Source organism: Lontra canadensis, unplaced genomic scaffold (assembly GCF_010015895.1).
Source record: "Lontra canadensis isolate GAN:19392208 unplaced genomic scaffold, GSC_riverotter_1.0 scaffold2, whole genome shotgun sequence".
NCBI lineage: Eukaryota > Metazoa > Chordata > Mammalia > Carnivora > Mustelidae > Lontra > Lontra canadensis.
Window position 1 is genome coordinate 4,000,662 of NW_022630996.1, and position 23,715 is coordinate 4,024,376.

Here is a 23,715-nt window from a genome sequence, read left to right on the forward strand (position 1 = left end):
GTGAATAATCTCTGTCTGCTGAAAAGTGTTACTGTAAAGTGAATTATCAAAAATTTCCATTGTAAATATTTGCTTTTACATGGAAACTCAGAGATTGAACCCGATTCCCTCAGTACTTTCCTGTCTTCCTTTGACTGTAAGCCACCCCCTAAATACTTGTTCATTTTTTTGACATTTCTTTTTCCATCCTGCACTTACAGAGGTAATTTTAATGCTTCTGTTCTAAGCCCTCAGGTGTTAGACCGAATTTAAATGGTGGATGGCTTTGCCCGCCTCCACACATCTGGAGAAAAACACATAACCCTGATGACTCAGGCCACTTTAAATTCATGACTATTCACATCAGTTTGGCCTTGATGCCACCAGAACTCATCCTGTTTCCCTAGTCTTCTCTCTAAGATGATTTTTCTCCATATTTTCTCTCTTTAAACCTCCCATGAATTCGCCCACCCACAGTCCCAGCTACTGAGAGTCACTGGGAACACAGAAGTTATCAGATAACAATTCACAATCTAACTAAAACATTGACCAGGGTCCTGGATCTGCATTCATTGCCAACTTCTCTGCTGTTACTCTGAAGTCACTGCTTTTGACCCTCATGAAGGACAGCCCGCCAATTATATTATGAGTCCCATCCCTCCTGCCTACTCAAGAACTCCTCTCCAGCAATTTGTCTCAAATGTCTTTGCTCCTATTCCCTTGAACACATCCAGTCAGCATGTGAAACTCTTTTTCTCCAAGACACTAATTATCTTGACTTTGCTAAACCCAATGACCAGTTCTCTGTGCTTATCTGACTTGACCTGCCAGCACCATATAACTCAGTCAACAGTGCTCTTTCTTTGAAGCATTCCTTTCCCTCCACTCTTACGCTGTTCTGCTCCCCCGTGGTCCTTCTACCTTCCTGATTGCTCCTTCTCTGTCTCCTTGGTGGGTTTCTCCTCATTTCCCTGACCTATGAAGACTGGCATTTTTCAAGGTTTGTTCTTTGTACCTATTTTCTGTCCACTTTCTATGGGACCTCATCAGTCCCAAGGATTTCACTGCATTTTACATGCTGATAACACTTCAGTTAGTATGCCCTACCAGGCCTCTTCCCAAATGCAGTGTTCCAGACTGAATGTTAGCCTAGTGCATATCAGTGTGAATCAGCAGTGCCCACTAACCTCCTGTCTCAAAAGAGTAAATTCAACATCTTTAAATCCACTTAGACGACCCCAATTATAAGCTTCCTCTCATGCTTTCCTTCTGTTGCTTTTGAGAGTGCCTGCTTTATATGGGGACTGTTCCGCAGTATACATTAAGAAACGCACTTCTATACCCCTATGTCTTCTATTCTTTCTCTCTTCCCTTCTTCTGTCTTTTGTGATTACTATAACTCTATGTAATTTTTACTGCTAATTAAAGTGTTAATTCAAAGTGTTAATTATATTCTCCGATATTGATAAAATTTAGTTTTAATTCCACCATTTGGATGAGAGTGTAATAGTACAGGATCTAAGACCTACCTAGACTCTACGCCCAAAACATCAACATTTATTTTTTAATTTTTTAAAGATTTATTTATTTATTCTAGAGAGAGTGAGCAAGTGTGGGAAGGGGCAGAGGGAGCTAGAGAGAAGCAGACTCCCAAATTGCGGCTCAGTGGGGGATTTGACATGAGGGGCTACATGCAGGGCTCAATCCCAGAACCCTGAAATCATGTCCTAGCCAAAATCAAGAGCCAACTGCTTAACCCACTGAACCACTCAGTTGCACTCAACTCCAACATCAACATTTGTACACTAACTGCTATTTTTTTTTCCATATATCTTACAGTATTTTGTTCTTCTGTTCTTTCCTTCATTACTGGCCCCTTTTTGTTAAATATTTTGTAGCGCACTATTTAATTCTCTTGTTGTTTCTTTAATTCTCTCGTCATTTCTAAATATATATATTTATATATACACACACATACACACAAAAATATATATTTGAGTTCTTTCCTTAGTGGCATTTTAATGTATAATAATATGATTTAGGTTAAATCAATTTAATTTCAATAGTTTATCAATTCTTTGCTCTTTTATTGCTTCAACCTTATTTTCTCCCTCCAGAGACTGTAGAGATGCTGGTTTCCATGACACTTGCGGAGCTGTTGGTTTTCGAGGATACTGCAAAGCTGGGGAGTTTGAGATGGAAACACACCAAGTTTAACCATCCTAAAGTTCATGGTTCTTAACAAGATCAGCAGTTATTGCATGCACACTCCCCAGATTATTGTCTTCCCCCACCACCCTGAGCTCTGAAAGAGTTGACTTCTACAAATTTGTCACTGTACTTTTTTCTTTATGGAGCAGAGGATTTTTAGAGATCCTTACTACATTATTTCTATTGAACAGTGCTTATAATTTTTTGAAGAAAAAGCATATTTCCTGTCTCCACAGATAACATACAGCAGCTCTTCACAGCTTATATGAATAAGCTTAGAAAAATGTAAAGAAACTTTTCTAGCCCTTCACATGTCTAACTCTTGTCTGTTTAGAAACCTTATAACTAGGTTTCTGATGACTTCTCCAAACTTTATTGCACTTGGTGTATAAAACACGAAGTTAGGGAACAGTTAGCATGGATGAGATTCCTTTTTTCTCTTCTGAATTCAATCTATTAATCATCAACATGGTTTGGTAATTGAAGAATACATATATCTGCATCTATATATAGATACAGATATAGATATAGATATAGATATATATCACAATACATCCATACTGTCCATAATGGTATTTACTTTCATATTACTTTAATTTTTAAGGTAAATTTTGCTTATATGATTCTTTTAGAGTATCTCAGAGAAGTGCAATCCTTGGCAAATTTATAAATAGTTTTGTTGTGGTCATTGTGCTTTCATAAAATGAACATTAACTTGAAAGTATCTAGGATATTAGTTTTGTGTAATGATACTAGAGATGTTGTTTCTTTCCAAAAGATCTCAATAAAAGACTTTGACAATTAAGAAAAATATTTTTTTCCAAACTTAAACTCTTTGTCATGGTGAAGAATTTTCTAGTAGCTGCTTAAATGGTATTTAAAAAAAAAAATAAACATATAATGTATTTTTAGCCCCAGGGGTACAGGTCTGTGACTCACCAGGTTTACACACTTCACAGCACTCACCACAGCACACACCCCCACAATGTCCATAACCCAAAAATGGTATCTTTGATAACTGATTTGTACCAAACAATGCTTGGTTGTCTGCTAATTAATATTCATTTGGCTATTTCACTTCTCTATTAGTTTTCTAGGGCTGCTATAACAAAATACCACAGTATGGGATGCATAAACAATAGAAGTTTATTTCCTCACAATCCTGAGGGTTAGTAGTCAATCTGAGATTTCGGTGTGGACCATGTTGGTTCCTTCCAAAGTCTGTCTTCTCCTTGAGTCTTCACATGTTTATGTCTGTGTCCTAATCTCTTTTTATAAGGACACCAGCTGTATTGGTTAGAGCTACTCTAAATACCTCATGTTGATATAATTACCTCTATAAAACCCAGTCTCTCCAAAAAGTCCCTCCTTTGAGGTATTACAGGACCATGATTTCAACATATAAATTTGAACACAATTCAGTCCAACCCAGCTAATTACTTGCTTTTCAGACAATGAAACCTTATCACATGGTATCTATGATTAACAACCACAAATCAACTTCCTTAACATTTACTTCTCAAGTACATGACTTGATATTTCAGAATCACATCTTTTGGAATACGGTTCAGGATTATATTGCCCAATTCTTACTTGCCAATAAATAGAGACTTCAGTAATAAAAACAAAACTGTTAACTGGAGCATTTTGCCATTGGGGTGAATTACATATAAAGGCCCTTGCCTTTATATGTAATTCAACTCTTCAAACTGGCAACATTATTTTCATGCTGCTTTAACCATTAATGAGATCAATTTATCACAAAATTTTTATTTGATAATATTTAATGATTTGTTGAGCAAGGTAAAGTAGCTAAGATAATTGGAAATGAATTAGGCTTCAGATGAGGGTGTTTAGGAAGTAAGCACCAATAGTACAGAGTTGTGCTCCTTGAGGAAGAGAGATATACAAAATGAGCTCACATTCACAGAGGCTTTCGTCCAGAAGATATTCCTAAACAGTGGCTGTAAAAATAGAGTCCAAGCAGAAAGGGGCAGTCTTGATGGGTGCAAGCAACAGAAACTGGAGTTACAGAAAAATAAGAGGACTGGGAATTGAATTGGCCTAGATATGTGGAAGAGGAAGGAACTCTGTGAGAGGCGCTGGGAATTTTCTTAGGCATTTCTTAGTCCTAAGTACATGGATGCTGAAACCTAACAGAGACCAATGGCTGGAATGCCAAAAGATGAGGAGAACTGAGAGGAGCTGAAAGGAGCTGAACAGAAACTTCAGAAGTTGCAAAATGTTCAGGGGATTTTAGAGTTATAATCTAGCCAGGATGAAGAGCTCATCATAAAAACCTTGGTGTAGACACAGAAATGATATCTGAGCAGTAGGGGTAAAACTGAAATTGGTTAGTTTTGGCCAACTTAAAATGGAACCCCAAGAGAAACAAGGTGGTCTTCAACAAATTCACTGCTTATTCAGGGAAATCAAAACATATCAATAATCTTTATAGGAGTATGACATAATTTACATCTTCTAAAATGAATCATTTAATGCAAGGAAAAGTTATCCATAATCAAGAAGTAAAATAGTCAACAGTAGAGATACCAGATATAACAGATACTAAAGTTACAAATAAAAACTCAAATAACTATAACTTGTCAAAGGAAAGGGAAATGAAGATATAAAGAATAAAAAATGTAATATTTAAGTGAAGTATTAGAATCTACAGAAAGAATAAAATATTCATTCTGAAACAGTAATAAATAATAAATTGAAAAAACACTGGATGAATTTAACAGATGATTGTCCCTGATGGAGAGCAGGACCAAGATCTCTTATTAAGATTAACAGGAAACTACCAAATAAAAACATAAAAAGAAAAATAATGGAAAAATAAAGTTGAATCTGAAAGATATAAAAGAGTGTGGTAAAAAAAATTCTAACATATTCTCAAGAGGAAAGAAAAATATAATGGGGAGAAAAGCAAATTTTGAAGAAGTTATTTCTGAGCTTTCCCAGTGATGGTGAAAGTATGCTCCCATGAATGCAGAAATCTCAGCAAATCACAACTAGGATAAATTGATATAAAAGATACCTGGAAATACTGCAGTAACATTTTTGAAAACCAAAGATAAAGTAAATATTCTTAATATTTAGAGAAAAAAATTATACCCATTATGATCAGGGAGCATTCCTATAGCTAGAAAGAGGTATTTCCTTAGGATTTCTTGCAGTGTAGACCTACTGGTCTACAATAAAGACTCAAATTCACTTGTTTGCTTGTCAGTTTTATTTTTGTTTTTGTCTGGGAATGTGTTTATTTCATTTGGGTTTTGGAAGGGTACTCTTCTGTCTATAAAATTTTTGAGTGACCTCTGTTTTTCAATGCTTTAAAGGTCTTCTCCCGCTGTCCTCTGACTTCTGTAGATTCCACTGAGAAGTTAGCTTTTCAAGTAACTGCTTATTACTGTATTCCCGATGGTAATGGAGGAAGGGTCCAGTTTCATGAAGGCGTCTGTATTCTAATTTCCTGCCTTACAGAAGGGAAAGCTGTATCTCTCATGGGCCTATTGCAGTCATTGCAACCTGGAGTCCTAGGGATTCAAAGTGACCTGAAAGGCAGGTGCTGGTTTACAGTCTCACCACTCAGTTGGTGATTATGCCTTATCTTTGTCCTTTGAGAATTTTATTTATGCTCTTGCAAGCCCAGCTGTGTACTTAAAAATTATGGTTTTTAAAATATTTTATCCAGTATTTTTAGGTGCTTTATAGTCTGTTCTCATTTCCTAGGAAGTTTTCTCCACGTGTTGGTCACTTCCCATTGGAGACAAATGACCCAACCATTCTGCTCTCTTCTCCACATATCACCACCTCCATTCCCCAAGCAGAGAAAACAAATAACAGAGAAAGCTCCAATGTCCATATATTTACCAGCCAGACTTCCTTTGGGGTTTTTTGTTATTGGTAGTGGCATCACAGTTATATTTTTCATTCTTTTTCCCTTGAAGCCATGGCTCATGCTCTTCCCCACTTGTTGATTTTGCCTAAGAAAACATTGCTACCACAGGAATTTATACAGGAATTTCATTTTAAGTATAGACTGATTTTTGAAGGAGATGACAGCTGCTGAATTTCAAATATTGAAATTATCATGTTATCAACCTCTCCCAATTGCTGTGTCTTAAACGTTCTGACAATACCTTGCTTTATTTTATAAAATGTTGTCTACTAGCCCTGATTACATAAAAATATACAAACTTACTTCCTTTTATTCAGAATATTTCATATAATTTTTAAAAGTGTGTCTACAGTGCAGCTAGCAGGAAGTTATTTTCATTTTCTTGTATAACATTGACTTTCAATGCCAGAGGGAGGAAAGTAGAATGGTCTTTCTTGGGAGAGAGTGCTAGGAAAATCTGAAGATGAAAAGGATGCCCTAGAGCATACTTATGAATCCTGGTAAATATTGGATGAGATGATTTCTCAGGCCCCTTTAAACTCAGTTATTTTATTATTCTACAGGTTTTCATGATAATCTCTCTTTTTCAAGCATCCTCTTCAAAGCAGATTTGACTTCTTTGTTCCTCAGACTATAGATCAGGGGGTTGAGCATGGGATTAAAAAGGCTGTGAAACAGGAGGAGGTATTTCTTCCGCTCCTGGGGGTTCCCATATCTGGGCCCAACATACATTATGATGGCTGTGCCATAAAAGAGTCCAACCACACAGAGATGGGATGAGCAGGTGGAGAAGGCTTTCTGGCGTCCCTCCCCGGACTGAATCTTTAGGATGGCACATAGAATATGAATGTAAGACATCACAATTGAGGAGAATGGTCCCACCAGCACAGATACTGCTCCAGCTAAAACCACAATTTCATTAATGTGAGTATCTGCACAGGCAAGCTTGAGGACAGCTATAATTTCACAGAAAAAGTGGTTAACTTTCTGGGGTCCACAGAAGGGCAATGGTATGAGTAACACTAGATGTACTACAGCCAGGAGGACTCCTAAAATCCAGGAAGTCAACATCAGGGTGATGCAGACCCTCCAGCTCATGATGGCAGAATACCGGAGGGGGTGGCAGATGGCCACATACCGATCATAGGACATCACCACCAGGAGAAGACATTCAATATGAGCAAAAGTCAAGAAAAGAAAGGTCTGTGTCACACAGCCAGCAAAGGAGATGGGCTTATCTGGATTTTGGAGGTTCACCAGCATCTGGGGCACGGTGTTGCAGGCATAGGCTATGTCAACGATGGCCAAGTGGGAGAGGAAGTAGTACATAGGGGTGTGCAGTCTGGAGTCCAGCGAGATGAGCCCCAGGAAGACCCCATTCCCCAGCAGGGTGAAGACAAAGAAGAGAGAGAAGAGCCCAAAGAGAACCATCTGAATCCCTGGGTTGAGGGGAAATCCCAGTAGGATGAACTCTGTGACAGAGGTCTGATTTCCCCCCATTTCCCTGTGAAAGAGATAACAGAGCTCACCAAGTCTGAATGCCTGAGGGAAGTGTTTAAACAGCATGGGTCTCTGTGTGTCATCATTTATTTCCCAAGAAAACATCTTCAATGAGATTTTTGTCCTGTTTGTCACTTACTAAGTGAAAAGGATACATTCCAAATGACACAGAAGGAAATTTTTTTCACAGCAATAAGCTAAATCCTAGCATTCTATTACAGTCTTCAGTAAATCTTATGTTTATTGCCAACTTTCACCATAGTACAAAATGTTAATTATACTTAAATTGCCTTCATAAGACTGAGTACTTCCCTCAGTTTGTAATGATTCTATCACAGGATGGCTCATGTGTGTTCATATATGAGGATGGGAAAAAGGGAAGGTACATGTCGATGATTCTTCCATTAGGTTTTCCCATGAACTTGTGCTTTCAATATATTAATTATTTTTTAACATTGAGATCTTTACTGAGAGCATAATCTTGAATATAATAAGAGAATGGCAGGCTGTTTGACACGACTTTGGCTAGATTTCAAATGGAGACCTTTATCTTTTGATTTTTGTACCTACAGATGTTCCTTTCTGATTGTGTTATCTCATCATCAGGATGTTACCTCTGTCACCCCTCTTATACTCTATGTTACATTTAAATTCTGTATCTATCTACCTGCCTACCTACCTATCTAGTTTTTCCCAAATATTTTGCCACATCCTATAGTAAGAAATATCTACTACGTACATACATGCATTAGTACATACACACACACACACACACACACACACATATCCTTGTGTCCTTATTAGGTGAAATGTATTTTCTATATTATTTTATTCTATTTAATTAGCAAAAATGGTGGTTGAATGATTTCAGGGTGGGTCATAGCCTGGGACCTAACAAGTACCAATCCCTATCCAAGATTAGAGCAAGAGCCCTGACTATGGAGTCATAGTCATAGGATCATTAGCATATTTTATAGTTTAACACTACATAAAAAATTATTATTATTATCATGAATCTTTAGATTTTTGTGGAATTTCAATTTTTTATTAAATTTTAAAAGAATCCATAACAGAGTAGGTACTCTGAAGTTTGAATCATTGTAACTTTTAAGCCATTGTTTCTATTTTGTCTGACTGCATATCTTTCTTCAGTCCAGAATTCATCTGAATTTCACTAAAATAAGAATCCTAGAAGAATTCATAATTGAGTTCCTATCTATCAGTTTCCCATTCAACTTTTCTGTTAATATTTGAAAGATTTCATCAACAAAAGCAACTAACATTTTGCCTTGCTTCAAAGACAGAATCAGAATTCATAGTAGAAATTATTGAAAGATGATTTTATCTTAGTTCAAAAAATAGCTGTAACAATTGGAATCACCTCCTTGAAAACTAGCTGTTTTATTGGAGGTGGACTTTAGTAGTACACAGGGGTGTGCAGTCTGGAGTCCAGCGAGATGAGCTCCATGCATCTTATTTTTTCATCAGGTCACCACAAGGAATACAATTTATAAATTATTCAATAAATAATAATTTTTTTTATCTGTTTTAAATCAGAAATGGACCAACCATCTATTCAAGATAACATTCCTGTGTTGAACCAGAAGAATGCTAAGGTCCCTTCCAACGATAGGATTCACTGGCCCATATGTTAGTCATATTCAGTTCAACTTTCTTGCACTAACTAGAGCCAATGAAGATCACAAAGCTATTTCTAAGATTTCATATGATGAAGGCACACAATAAACCCAAGTAGAAGGACCAATGCTTACCTCATCTTCCTCCTACCTGCAAATACCTAAAAGACAAAATCTAAAATCCACAGATATTTACTGAACATAGTCTATGTCCTGCTTCATGTCATATAAGGCAGTTCATGTCTGCTGGTGTATATAACCAGCTGGCTGGAATGACAGCACTGTTAAAAGGATTCGCAAAGATGGTAATTCTTATATTTAAATAAATCACCACAAGAAATTTCATATTTAAAAAATAAAACCTTCAGGACACTCCTCTTCTGTAGCAAATTCCCTTTTGGTCAATCAAGCCCATTATTTCATGAAAACACCATTAAATTTCATGAGGCAATGGAAAGAGTTTCAAGCAAATCTCTGAAACAGCTGTTACAATTTAAACAAGAAACTCAGCACTAAACTCAGGAGAGTAAATGACACATAGTAAGTGTATCTAAAAGAGATGATAACTTTTGAATTATCCTATTAGCTAAGTCTATAAATAGCAGAAATTTGGCATTGACAGACACTAGCAATTACATTTTGTATTGTGATTGTTCATTACAGCCTGTCTAATGTTGTACAGTGAACAAAGGCTAGATAATCAACGTATCTCAGATTTACAGCTAAAAATGAGGAGACAAACTGGGTAGAAATTGGGTGAAGCACAAGTGTGCCAATAAAGTAAACAGGATCTGTACGTTAGTGTTGAAATTATTTTCTTCCAACGATCTCTTGAAAGAAAAATTTCTCAACAGAGGCAATGGGATTTCTTTCAGAAGAGAGGATTTCATTCTCTGCTCAGCGCACCCACCTCTCAAGATGTTTTTGAGTGTTTGGTGTAAGGGGAGAGATGAAGACCCACCCTGCACACTGCCAACTACTACTCCTGGAGAAGAGGGACTGTCACTGCATTTACCTCTGGTTTTCTTACAGGGACATTCATGACAAGATGCTGCTGCTGATGATTTCTTCACTCACTGTGGGGTCCACCATGATCCTAAATGTAAGTAGTATGAGGATGTCTTCCAGGCTCCTTCGTATATCACAATTAACACAATCTTGGATTTATTTCAGTTTCAAAAACATCAACGTCCCCCCAGGCCCATGCACCCACAACCCCCCTGCCCCCCGCAAATAGATAAATAGATTATGTGGTATTTAGGGCAGATGAAACTCATATATTTTTCCCATCCTCTTTGGTGTTGTCTAAGCTTTGTACCACATCTGACCCAACTAACCATGCATCGTATTTTTTCATCAGGTCACCACAAGGAATACAATTTATAAAGTAAGACCAGGTAGCAGGACCTATAGTAGCTATGGGGAACATGGTAAAGAGTCAGGAAATGGATAAAGTATCCCAATGGGACTTGTTAAATCCTGTTTTGTAGAATTTAACTAGAGTACAGAAAGGGAAGGAAAATTCTCAGCTGGAAACAATCTCTATTTTTTAATTTCCAGAGATTCTGAGCTCAAGTGGGTGGAAAGACCAAGGCTCCCTAGGTCTTTAGCTATGACATTTTCTCTTCTTCCTAAAATGGAAATTAACTAGCTCCATCATATAATATTAGAAAATACAACAGAGTCCATTTGATGGTGACTTTGTGACTTAAATTTCTTTTGTTCTTTTATCCAAATCTATCTTATACTCAAATATAAAAGAAGTAGAATTTCCCAAGTTAAAGTTATTTTACTGTGTACATGCCAATCAAGAAAATTATGGATAGACCAATTTTTTTTTACCTGGAGAGCACTGACTTGCAGTAGATCTGAAATGGGTTTTTCTCCAACACACTTGTTCAAGGAGAGGCCTATTGGTAACTGGCATCCTGATTTGTACTCTGACATGCTGGAAAGATGCTACTCTCCCATACTGATAATGTCCAAGGGCCTCTGATGCCTAGAGAGAAATAGTCACCATTACCTGTATGTTGTTTATGGTCCAATTTATTAAACATATAAATTTACCATATTTCTTCAATTTCTAATTCTACTAGCATTTAAAGCTTCTATTTTTCTCAAAAAAATTTTTTGCTAATAATTTATTTTATCTGAAAAATATCTTTTGTTCGATATTGAAAATGCTGTGTTTGCTTTACTAATTATTTAAGATTTTTGTATTTATTTTACCTCTTGAGATTTATTTAGTAAGTTACTTTTCTTCTATTATCCTTTACTAGTTTTGTCATCGATGTTGTGCTAGCCTTATAAAATAACTGGATAGTTGTCCCTCTTCTTCTGTTCTCAAAAAGGTTTTACATGATAGGAAAATGAGCCATTTCTTGAAGATTGGAAAAATTTGCCTATGAAACTGTTTGACTTAGTGTTCTTTGATTTTAGGATAATTTTGGTCATTGATTCAATTTTCTTGAATCATTATTATTCAGATTTTCTATTTCTACATAAGGAAGTTTTAGTAACATTTCTAACTTTAAAATTTATCAAAATAAGTTTTTTCATAGAATTCTGTTTTTAATCTCTACTTTTTTGGTTGGATAATGTATTATACTTAAAATTTTATATATAGACCTTTTCTCTTTCTTTCCCTCAAAACTTATTTATTTTATTGGTATTTTTAACAAGAACTAGGTTTATATTTTAATGATCTTCAAAATTCTTTATTTTCATCAGTAAGGTTTGCTCTTACATAAACTCCTATGTTTATTTTAATTCTTTTTTTTAAAAGATTTTATTTATTTATTTGAGAGTGAGTGAGAGAGAGAGAGAGAACATGGCGGGGGTTAGAGGGAGAAGCAGACTCCCACTGAGTGAGAAGCCCAATGTGGGGCTCAATTCCTGGGACTCCAGGATCATGACCTGAGCCGAAGGCAGACACTTAAGTGATTGACCCACCCACATGCCCCTTTTTATTTTAATTCTTGATCATCTTCCTGAGTTGACTATTGAACTTACTTTTTGTGTCCTATTTTTTTTAATAAATGTAAACTGAGATATAAATTTGCTTTTTTCTACCATTTTAGCCATCCATCTCAAGTGTGGTATTCAGAACTTTCATCATTATTAACTTCATTTTATTTAAGATTTTATTTATTTATCTGACAGACAGAGAGATCACAAGTAGGCAGAGAGGCAGGCAAAGAGAAAGAGGAGGAAGCAGGCTCCCCACTGAGCAGAGAGTCCGATGGGGTGCTCGATCCCAGGACCCTGGGATCATGACCTGAGCCGAAGGCAGAGGCTTTAACCCACTGAGCCACCCAGGCACCCCTATTAACTTCATTTTTAAAATACACATGATGCTGAAGTACATTTTTAGGTTTCCAAATATTTATATTGCCTTTTATTATTAATTTAAAATATATTATCACCGTGGTAAAATAATGAATCCTTGTGATATTTTTCTTTGAAAATTGGAGAGGTTTTGTAGCTTTGTATATATTCAAATTTTGCAATTTTTATATTATTTGAATGTAATGTATGTTCTCTATTGCTTTTTTTTAAGATTTTACTTATTTTGAGAGAGAGAGCAAGCTCGAGTGGGGAAAGGGGCACAGGCAGAGGGAGAGAGAGGATTTCAAGCCAACTCTGAGCCCAGAGTCCAATGCAGGGCTCAATCTCACAACACTGAGATCATGACCAAAATTAGGTGTTGGATGCTTAATTGACTGAGCCACCTCTCTATTCCTTGGGTGTAGGATTCTTCATGTATTACATCAAGCTTGTTAATTCCTTTTTTCAGAACTTGTATTTCTGATTTTTTTCTAAGATTGTCAGTTTGTTTCTGAGAACTTTTGTAAATCCCCCACTACCAAGTTGGATTTTAAAAAAAACTTTTCATGATAATTCTCTGGGTTTCTCCCCCCCTATTTCTATACTGTAGCTATGTTGTCACATACATACATATTTATGATTGTTACATCTTCTTGACAGCCTATTGTGTGTATTTGTATATAGTAACTATCTATATTAATGCTTTCTGCCTTATATAACCATAAAGGCAAATATCTCCCTAGTATTTACACTGTTGCTTCAATTCATCATATATTTGCACAGGATATGTTCTTCAATACCCTTATTCCTAGCTTTGCTTTGTGACCCGTTTTAGTTGCTCTTATAAACATATAAAGCTATATTTTATGGGTTTTGAAAATATCGATGAGGAAATAGGAGAATGTAATCTATTTTCATTCAGTGTAAATATTGAGATAACTAGACTATCTACCATTTCTGTTTTCTGTTCAGCAGTCTTTTTCTTGACCTTTATGTTTCTTTCTTCTGCTCGTTTTAAAAAGAGATACTGTACCATCGTCTGACCTGGTGCCTACTTTTTATTTTTTTATTTTTTTTACTTCATTGTTTTGTCTTCACTTAGTGAACAAAACTTGTAAATGTCTTGGGCATTTTCGCTCAAGGCATAGGTACCACACACCACACCTAATAATTACTGGATCACCTTGAAACACATTAGGTACTTTTAGAAATATTACATAGTAATTTTCTGTTCTTTAACCCTCATACCTGCCTAGATATTGGATGTAATCACTGGTATAACTGTCCCAAATTTCAGAGTGTTTTTCAAACCTCTCTGAATCAGATGGGAATCCCATAGGAATAGAAGTCACACAGATATTTCAATAGAGATTTAAATGTAACAAAATGGTTAAAGTGATGTTGCAGAGTTTCAACACTAAAAATGGAGCTCTGTGATACACAGATAGGAGCTGAGTGAAGCAGCCACCATCCCTAGGGCTAAGACCCAGAGCAGAGGTTGGCGTAGTTACAAACTAGAAGGTCAGAGGAGTCAGGGTTCAGACTTTACCTCTGAGGGGGAGGTGCTCCCCAGGTTGCACTGTGGCCCTCCAGGGGAAGGAAGGAGGCTCATTCTGGGAAAGTCAGAAAATAAAGACTGGAGCAACAGACACCAGCTACCAACGGCCAGGTAAAGAGGGGTTGAGCAATCTTGACGAGACCAGCAAGCAAACAGGAAGAAATAAGTCCCTGTTCCCCGAGCCCCAGCTCCCAGTGTCTTTTAGAGCTCCCTACCCACACAGCACAAGCAACTGTAAGCCACTGAAACCAATAATCCAAATGCCCCAGTGTGGTTAATCTCTACTGTAAGCCTGGGTACAATATGCTGGGGTTTTTAAGCTTGTCAATAAAGAACAAGCTTCTACATCACTCCTACTGAGAATTAATTAAGGAAGAGACACAAGAGTTATTGAAGAAAGACTATGTGGAGAATGTGGTTTAGATGTGGTACCCAAAGGGCCCCTGGGTGTCTTCAGTCAGTTAAACATCTGCTTTTGGCTCAGGTCCTGATCTCAGTGCTCTGTGATTGAGTCCCACATCTGGCTTCCTGCTCAGGGGGGAGTCAGCGTGTCCCTCTCACTCTGCCCCTACCTCCCCCCGCAACCTTGTGCATGCTCTCTCTCTCTCAAATGAAGAAATAAAATCTTTAAAAAAAAATGTGCTGGGACGCCGGGGTGGCTCAGTTGGTTGAACGACTGCCTTCGGCTCAGGTCATGATCCCGGAGTCCCGGGATCGAGTCCCGCATCAGGCTCCCAGCTCCATGGGGAGTCCGCTTCTCCCTCTGACCTTCTCCTCGCTCATGCTCTCTCTCACTGCCTCTCTCTCAAATAAATAAATAAAATCTTTAAAAAAAAAAATGTGCTACCCAAATGATTTATGAACTCCTTACCCAGAACAGAACCCACTGCCAAGACACAGGAAACACTATAAAACTGGCCTTCCTTACAAGACACAGCCTACGTACAACTTACAGCACTGAGGGGCAGAGGAAAATGTGTGCTTCGTGTTGATAGTTGACACCCAGAGAGAAGGAGAGAGGAAGACAGGAAGCCAAGCACAGCCGTGTCTCAGAAGCTGACCGTCAGGAATCCCCTCCATGCTGATTCCTCCAAGGGAATCACCTCCATCATACACCATTATCCCCAACATAAACATTACCCAACACTCTCAAAAAAGTACTGTAGTGTAAGTACCATATTGTTGTTTCTAGACTAGCTTCCACTTAAGGTCAGTAAATGCTAGCTGACATTTTGTAAATACGGTAGTTTTCCTGCCTGATGATGATGTTCATTGTCACACAGACTCTCTGACAGATGCAGTCAGGACCCCCAAAAGAGAATCACAGTGTGATAAAGGTTTTGTTTTTTTCATGAAATGTTATCTGATTTATATTCAAAGTGAATGCTAATCCCATTCTATAATACTGATGTTTCAAATGTATTATACTCCAACTAGTAAAAACAAGTAACACTATAATGTTAAAAAAAGATAATCTTACTATGACTAGTTTTCCTGTCATACAAAGCTTTTTTTTTTTTTTTTTTTTTTTTTTAAGTACAGTGGACACACAGTGTCACATTAGTTTTAGGGGTACAACATAGTGATTCCACAACTCTGTACTTATGCCATGCTTGCCACAAATGTAGCCACCATCTGTCACCATAAAATGCCACTATAGTACTACCGAGTATGTTCCTTAGAGATCATATAAAGTTCCAAGATCATATAAAGTTTTTTAAAAAATCTTCAAAGAAGCAAAATTTTATAATTATTAAATGTGGTCCTACCAAAAATCCTTCATCTTGGGCTTCTTTATCTCAGTCATCATTATTTTCAATAGGCTTTCTCATTAATTACATTATCATGGAGTTATGCCTGTTGGAAAAGTACCCCAATTCATAATCTGCAGAAGGAAAAAATTGACAGCAGCTGACAGGTCCCCACTCTTAAGAGCTTCAGAAGGACAAAATTATTCAAAGCAAGAGTCACTAGGACTCTTTCTACTCTATGTTTGGCAATTCCACATGGCTGACATTTCTGCTGTTTATTGTAGTTTCCAGTTTCCTTTCTTTATATCCAATTGTCAACACAAATTTACCAGAGAGAGAAAACTCTAATATAAAAAGAAATAGAGAACCCAAGGTAGGATAGCCCAAGTGGGACACAATCTTCACAGGGAAGAAAGTGCTCCAGGGAATAAACAGGGTAATATACTTTTTTACATCTAGTAAAAGCTCAAAAGATTATGCATTAGCATATAGGCAGGAATCATGGGTTTTAACTCAAGGAATGCAGGGAGTAGGAGCATTGATCAATATCTCAAGGATAAAATGGCTTTCCTTCAGGCTACTCATTCACAAAGTCAATGTACAATGCATGCTTGGCAGGCCATAAATCAGGCTTTTGGTTTGAACAAAGTTTATGGACAATTAAAGTGACTTACAAAGAAAGAGTTTTTCTTTCATCAATATTAGAAACATGAGGTGGTGTGTAATTTTTGCCCTATTAAAGAGGAAGGGATGAGAATTATCTGTGTCTGACCTCATTATGTTTGCTATGGTCCAGAAGGGTTCTGCACCCCAGTTCCACCATGTATGTGTTTGGGGATGCCCACGCATATGCAACAATTCTCTAGACACCAGCCAGGTGTTCCACAGTTAACTCAGTTGTGACAGTATCTACCCTGAGATAGTGTCAGATTTCTGGATTTTGCATTCAGCCCCCATATGACTGCCACCCACTTCAGATGCCAATCCCAAGTCCATCCTGGGCTTCTGACTTCCCTGCTACAGACCAGAAGTTCCCACTACTGCCTCCTTGGCCTGCAGAAGACAACCACAAGTCCATGTCCTAACTTATGGGCTTCTCACCAACTGGCTGGTTCCCATGACATCCTCCTTGGGTTTGCTTAATTTTCCAGAGTATCTCACAGAACTCAGGAAACAGATTTACTCACTAGGTTCTGATTTCTTACAAAAAGGTTGCAAATCAACAGCTAGATGAACAGACACATAAGGTGAAGTCCTGGACAGATGATCTGGACATGGAGGGGTTCTGGTTCCCAAACCTAGAAGCTCTCTGAACCCTGTCTTTTTGGGTTTTAATGGAAGCTTCATTGCACAGGCATGACTGATTACATCATTAGCCATTGGTTATGGATCCGACATCCAGCCCCTCTGGTTCTCCTGGCAACCAGCCTGCACCTTAGGTGTTTTCCAAAAGTCACCTCATTAATATAAACACGGCTATGGTGGAAAGGGGCTTATTATGAATAATAAGACACACATTTCACCTTAATGGTTCCAAAGTAATTTCAGGAACTGAAATGCAGGAACGAGTAATTCAGGAACTGAGGACAAGAGACTGAATGTTATAATAAAAGATTCTTTCATTGCTCTTATCCTTCAGGAAATTACAAAAGTTTTGGGACCTGTGAGCTAGGAAGCATGGATTAAGACCAAACACATTTCTTACAAATCACATCTCAGGTCAATATTTCACTTCTTAAATATTCATTGGGCGGAAACAGAAATCCTACCAGGAAAATTTTAGGTTTGCCAGAATCTGTACTTTTTTTTTTTTTTAACTGGGACATATTTTAGGATTCCAGGATATTTTTATCCTGTTTATGAACCTTCTTTCTAAGCAACTTCCCATTCTCAAAAAAATCATCAAGAAAATAAAGTACTTCTTTAGAGTAGTGGTCCTCAAACCTAACTATACCTGGGGCCTTAAAAAAAAATGCTGACCCTGGGACACATCTTCGGAGACTCTGATTTAATTAATTTGTGTTGCCTAAGCCTCAGGATTCTTTAAAGCTCCCAGACAATTCCCAAGGTCAGCCAAGGGCAAGGACCATATCTTGAGATTATCTTTTTCTTTTCATTTTCTTTTCTCTTCCTTGGTCTTTGTCTTTTCTTTCATTCCTTCAAAAATTCTCATTTCAACACCTGGTTTCCTGTAGGTTCATAAACCACACTGATAGATTCCATTGCTTATCTAGCAGATTAATAGAGAACAGCATATTTTCTTTTAGAATCATTAATTTTGTTCTATTTGGGCTCACTCTTCTGGAAGTATCTTGATGACATTAACTGGGTGCTAATCCATTCCAGGCAAGGGCTGAATGTTGTCAATATCATTGTTCTTATGGCTAACATCATCAGTATTCTCAAATGAAAGGCAAAATTCTCAGTCATAAATTGAACGCCTTCAAAGAAAAATACAACTGCTTGTTGTGGGGTCTTCAAGCCCAGTGGCCAAGAAAGAATTCTTGAGACATTTTATGGTGCAACTTTGTAAGCTAATTGAAGTAGCACAGGGACAGGATCCAGGAGGAGAAAGAGCTTCAACTTTTGCTGTATGAAGCTGGTGGTTGTATGTTTAGTGCTCAAGGGGATATGCAGGGAGTATTAGATCATAAATGTTTCCTCCAATTTCTTCTCATAAAACTACTTTTGCAAGATTTTTCTGGTGCTTATCATTCAGCCCCATATTAACTATCAGTGAGATGTACAGGCAATCATGAGACCTTTTAAGAATGTAGAAACCAGTGTGTATTTGATTCTTATCTAAACTATGCAGGCGATAGGTCAGCTTTCTGGGCTAACAGTGAACATTTTTCTTCTTCTATCCCTCATCACTCCTCAAAAATGTGCCTATTCTGCCTCCTCAGATAAAGGTCACCCTATTCAATCTCCTCACCAGCATATTTGTGATAGTTAAATCATATATCAGGACCCACAGCACAGAGGCTAGCCCAGTGGCCTGACCCACGTCAAAAATCAAACCTAAGTCCTTCACTTGCAGGAAACACCTATGGAGGAATTCTAACATACACTGATCACAATCCTCCAACTCAGAGTTAGCTAGCTTACCTTACCCTAGAACATCAGACCTGCTGGTCTTATCAGGAAATCCCCAACCTCTTAGCTAGCTGTGCCCATTTCCATGGTGCCTCTTCCAAAGTTCCTATGAAATTCACTCTTGCCTCAAATCCTTTGGGAACAATTCTCCGTGGAGGTCAGGATTACTAGGGTCAGGGCAACTGGGCAGCACAGACACTGATCTGACCCAGCTGGCAACAGAGTTCAGGAGCTCTGTGCACCAGAACCATGGTCCTTGTCTGTGGCTAGAAGTCCATGGCATCATTGTTGGGTGGGTAGACTTTGAAGTTACAGCAACCACCTGATGAGGCAGGAGTTCAGAGGCAGCAAAGGTGATCTACTTTGAATTTTTTAAAAAAGATTTTATTTATTTGAGAGAAAGAGCATGATTGGGGACGGGGGCCATAGGGAAAGGAGAAGCAGGGAGCCCGAGGTGGGGCTCGATCTTGAGCCCAGGTCCCTGGGATCATGACCTGAGCCAAAGGCAGATGCTTAACCAATTGAGCCATCCAGGCACCCCTTTAAATGTTTAACACATACGTTAATTCTAAAATTTTCTAATGACATCTACAATTATTCCAGATTTTCATCTTCTTGCTAGCCATGACAAGGGACTTACTTTGATTCAATGACTCATTGGTATTAATCAACTTTTCATGGCTGATAAACATTTCCCTTTTCCTTTTTTCATATAAGAAGCTAATTTGTAAAAAAAAAAAAAAAAGCTAATTTTGTCACATTAACAGCTACATTTACTAACATGTTTTAGCAACTTGTGTGCCTGGCAAGTTTTCCTTACATCATACACTTTCACTCCAAAAAAGACCCAAGTACATCCGTTTAGACTTCTTCCATGAAGGCCTGTGGGGGATACATTTTGGTAGACTTTATCTCATAAGACTTTCTCTCCTTTGGTTTTCTTATTCCTCAATGAATTTTTGGCCAAGTGTAAAATTGTAGAGTGATGCTTCCCCCCATCATTCTGAATGTTCTCTTCTGGAACCTGTTTTGCTGAGGAGAAGTTCACTGTGAACAGTGTCTACATTCCAGTGTCACTGGGGAAAGATGGGATAAAATCTGGGAAGTGCCCACCAGACTCCTCCACATTAAGCAAGTGTACCCTCTTTCTTCTCACCCTCGGCTCTCTGGAAACTGACTAACATCAAAAGAATATACATGGTGCGCCTGGGTGGCTCAGTTGCTTAAAGCCTCTGCCTTCAGCTCAGGTCATGATCACAGGGTCCTGGGATCGAGCCCCATATCGGGCTCTCTGCTCAGCAGGGAACCTGCTTTTCTCTTTCTCTCTGCCTGCCTCTCTGCCTACTTGTGATCTCTGTCTGTCAAATAAATAAATAAATAAAACTTAAAAAGAAAAGAATATACATAAAAAGAAGTCAACAAAATAGAATCTGTTTATTAAAGTCCTCTACCTCAAATATTAAAACAATTGAGAGGAATCTCTCATACACTCAGGCTTTTCTGTAATTTCTTGACAAAATATAGTTCTTGGTTTTGTTTTCCCTTTTTGAAGCAGAGCCATTTCTGAGACTTGCTGAAGGACATCTCTTTTTAACTCATTCATCTCAGTTACCTTGACAGAAGCTTGGTCTTTCTGGTCTACATTTTCTCAAGTATTTTTTGAACTGACATAAACGTGAATGCAATCCCCTGATTTTTGTAATGGGTCTTTGTAGAAACATTCTGAATCCAAACCAAGAGCTTATATTTTCTGTATAGTTAAAATTTTCCAAGTATAGTTAAAATATCATTTTTATAAAAATATTGCTTGTTTTTTTCTACTTTTAAAATAGGTCACACAGTAGCTCCATCATGCTTATTGTTACATTTAGAGCTAATATTTTTTTATTCAAATTATTTTTGGGGGGAGGGGAGGGGAAAAGAAGATGGGGGTAGATGGAGAGGGAGGGAGGAGAGCAAGCAGAGTGGGACTGAGCAAGCAATCTCCTGATACAGTGGAGACATGGAGACTCGGATAGTGGCCAGAGAAAAATGTTTTGCCTAAGTTAACTAATGAGTGGAATAGTCAAGGAGATGCATAATCAGCAACAAGGCTTTTTAAGAAGTGAAATGAAAATCATGCATTAAGAGAGAGATGAAAGGCAAAGTTTCTCCTGTGCATCTTAATTTTGTGGAAGAAGAAAAATGGGGACTGATAATGGTACATGAGAAGATGTGAAAAAAATAGAAAGATCTACAGAACACGGATAATAATATACAATCATATATACCACACACTGGAATGGCACACGAGCCTACCAGAGAGGAAGAGAATTCAAAAGGTGACATACTTCATGTGCTAAAGAAATCACTGTTTTCATACTCCTTTGGCCACTTAGTTCCCAGACATGTGTTAGAAGCAAAAAAAAAAAAAAAAAAAAAAAGTATACTTCATCATTCTGACCACTTGGGCCCAAAATAAGTGACTAGTATCTCCTGGACCAGATGCTCTTGGAATTTTGTTCAGGTTCCTACAAGTCTTTACCGGACTTTGTCGTGCTAGTGGTTCCACACGTGGCTCTACAACATGATGTTAAGCTACTGGCCTCCCTTCATGTTGTTTTCCTTCTAGAAGATTTTCTTAATCAGGTGATATGTTATGCCATCATCTTAATGGTCAGTTGTTACCTACACCTGGCTTTGAATCTGAACTCTGCAAAAGGTAACTCTCTCAGATACCTGACTCTGGTATTTATTCTAAACACAAACTCACTTAAATTAAACAGAGCAGAATTCAATAAAATGAAACAAAGAGCCTGACAGTTCTCTGCCGGTCACATACATATAAAAAAAAAAACCAAACACCCCACAAAGTTAGAAGCAAATAGATTTTGCTTTTCACAGTAATAGATTCTGTGGACTCAGATTCAGATAATTTTTCAGAGCTGATGTCATCATCCTTAGACTTGAAGTTCCTTAGTACATTTCCCAGGAGAGGACTTCATAACACGATCAGTTCTATTCTCTTATTAGAGGTGCACCATTGTACAGAATATATGGTGGCATTGTTAGCATATACTTATAGCAATAAGGGAGATGGAAATCTTAGAAGAATTTAAGGGGAGATATGAGAGAAAAGAAAAGAAACCGGATCCTGGGCAGCACCGGGACCTGGCCGGAGGAGTCCGTGACTCTGCTCAGTGCTTCACCAGGACACAATTTTTCTTTTATGGCCTGGACTTTGTGGTCTGGAAGTATCCCATGTTTAGGGACCCAATCAGTTCAATATATATTTTTAATATTGAAAATCTGAGACATTCAGTTCTTAAAGCATTTATACTACCGTTCTTCCAAATCTCACAGAAAACAAGTCTTCCACCTTTAAGACTGTCTCTGGCCTCCCTCACACTGATCGCTCCTTCCACAGCACTCTCCTCAGGACACCCTTGACCTCTGCGTTCCTCAGGCTGTAGATCAGTGGGTTCAGCATAGGGTTGAAAATGCTGTAAAACAGGGAAAGGATCTTCTGCTGCTCCTCAGGGTGGCGGGATTTGGGGGCCATGTACATGACAATGGCGCTGCCAAAGAAGAGCCCCACCACACAGAGGTGGGAGGAACAGGTGGAGAAGGCCTTTCTGCGGCCCTCCCCGGACTGGATCCTCAGGATGGCAAACAGGATGTGTGAGTAGGACACCAGCACCAAGCAGAGGGGCCCGACTAAGATAAACACAGAAGCAGCAAAGATGACCACTTGGTTGAGCTGCGTGTCAGCACAGGCCAGCTTGAGGACAGACAGGATTTCACAGAAGAAGTGGTTGATTTCATGAGGCCCACAGAAGGGCAGCCTCAGGATGAGAACCACATGGACCAGGGCCAGCAGGGAGCTACATGCCCAGGAAGTGACTGCCTGAACGGTGCACACTCTCCAGCTCATGATGATGGAGTAATGTAGGGGGTGACAGATGGCCACGTACCGATCATAAGACATCATTACTAGGATGAGACACTCAGTGTGAGCAAAAGCCATGTATAAAAAAGTCTGCATTATGCATGGGACAAATGAGATAGTTTTTTGCTTGCTCAGAAGGTTTGCCAGCATCTTTGGGACATTATTGGAAGCATAGGCTATGTCAACGATGGCCAGATGGGAAAGAAAGAAGTACATGGGGGTGTGCAGTCGGGAGTCCAGCCAGATGAGCACCAGGATGATGCTGTTCCCCAGCAGAGTGAAGGCATAGAACAGGGAGAAGAACCCAAAGAGGAGCATCTGCAGCTTTGGGCTGAGTGGGAATCCCAGGAGAATGAATTCTGTGACCCATGTTTGGTTTTCCGTCATTCCCTGGCAACAGTATCTGTACCAGTCTCTGCTGCTGCGGGAGGCTGTGTGCTAAGGAGCGAACACAGATCTGGGTTAGTTCTCAAACAGAAAGAGGGGGGTTAAAGTATATCCTGTGTGTTACCTCAGCTGGCAATCCTTTTCAGAGCCAGGATGTCAAATCCTTGATCCACAGTAATGCAGGAAGAAAACTTATTTAGGGAGTGTAAGTGAGCACAAGGTTGCATGTCCTATTTTGATGTCTATAGAATTTTATTTGACTTTGATTGCAAGATCCACATATTTACTATCATGATGGCAGCCACAGAATAATTTGTTTTCTAGAATGACCAATTATTTCACTTGGGGGAAAGTTCCATAGCCATATTGTCATATATGTTTACTTTCTAATTGATTTAGTTTTCACATTTCATTTCCACTTTCTCTTTATCATT

The 23,715-nt window shown here is 38.3% G+C and overlaps 2 protein-coding genes across 2 annotated transcripts; both read right to left on the reverse strand.

The window, feature by feature from the left end:
• Window positions 1-6,664: 6,664 nt before the first annotated feature.
• On the reverse strand, window positions 6,665-7,597 carry LOC116872051 (olfactory receptor 2A25). Its single transcript, XM_032865087.1, has one exon. It carries the CDS (start codon window positions 7,595-7,597, stop codon window positions 6,665-6,667), a length of 933 nt encoding a protein of 310 aa, XP_032720978.1.
• A 14,751-nt stretch (window positions 7,598-22,348) lies between these two features.
• Window positions 22,349-23,281, reverse strand: LOC116872056 (olfactory receptor 2A5). Its single transcript, XM_032865099.1, has one exon. The coding sequence runs from the start codon at window positions 23,279-23,281 to the stop codon at window positions 22,349-22,351; it is 933 nt and encodes a 310-aa protein (XP_032720990.1).
• Between the last annotated feature and the right edge of the window lie 434 nt (window positions 23,282-23,715).

Bases quoted from the DNA above. Each gene is read 5' to 3' on its own strand.
- LOC116872051 (XM_032865087.1), bottom strand. From the start codon at position 7,597: ATGGGGGGAAATCAGACCTCTGTCACAGAGTTCATCCTACTGGGATTT.
- LOC116872056 (XM_032865099.1), bottom strand. From the start codon at position 23,281: ATGACGGAAAACCAAACATGGGTCACAGAATTCATTCTCCTGGGATTC.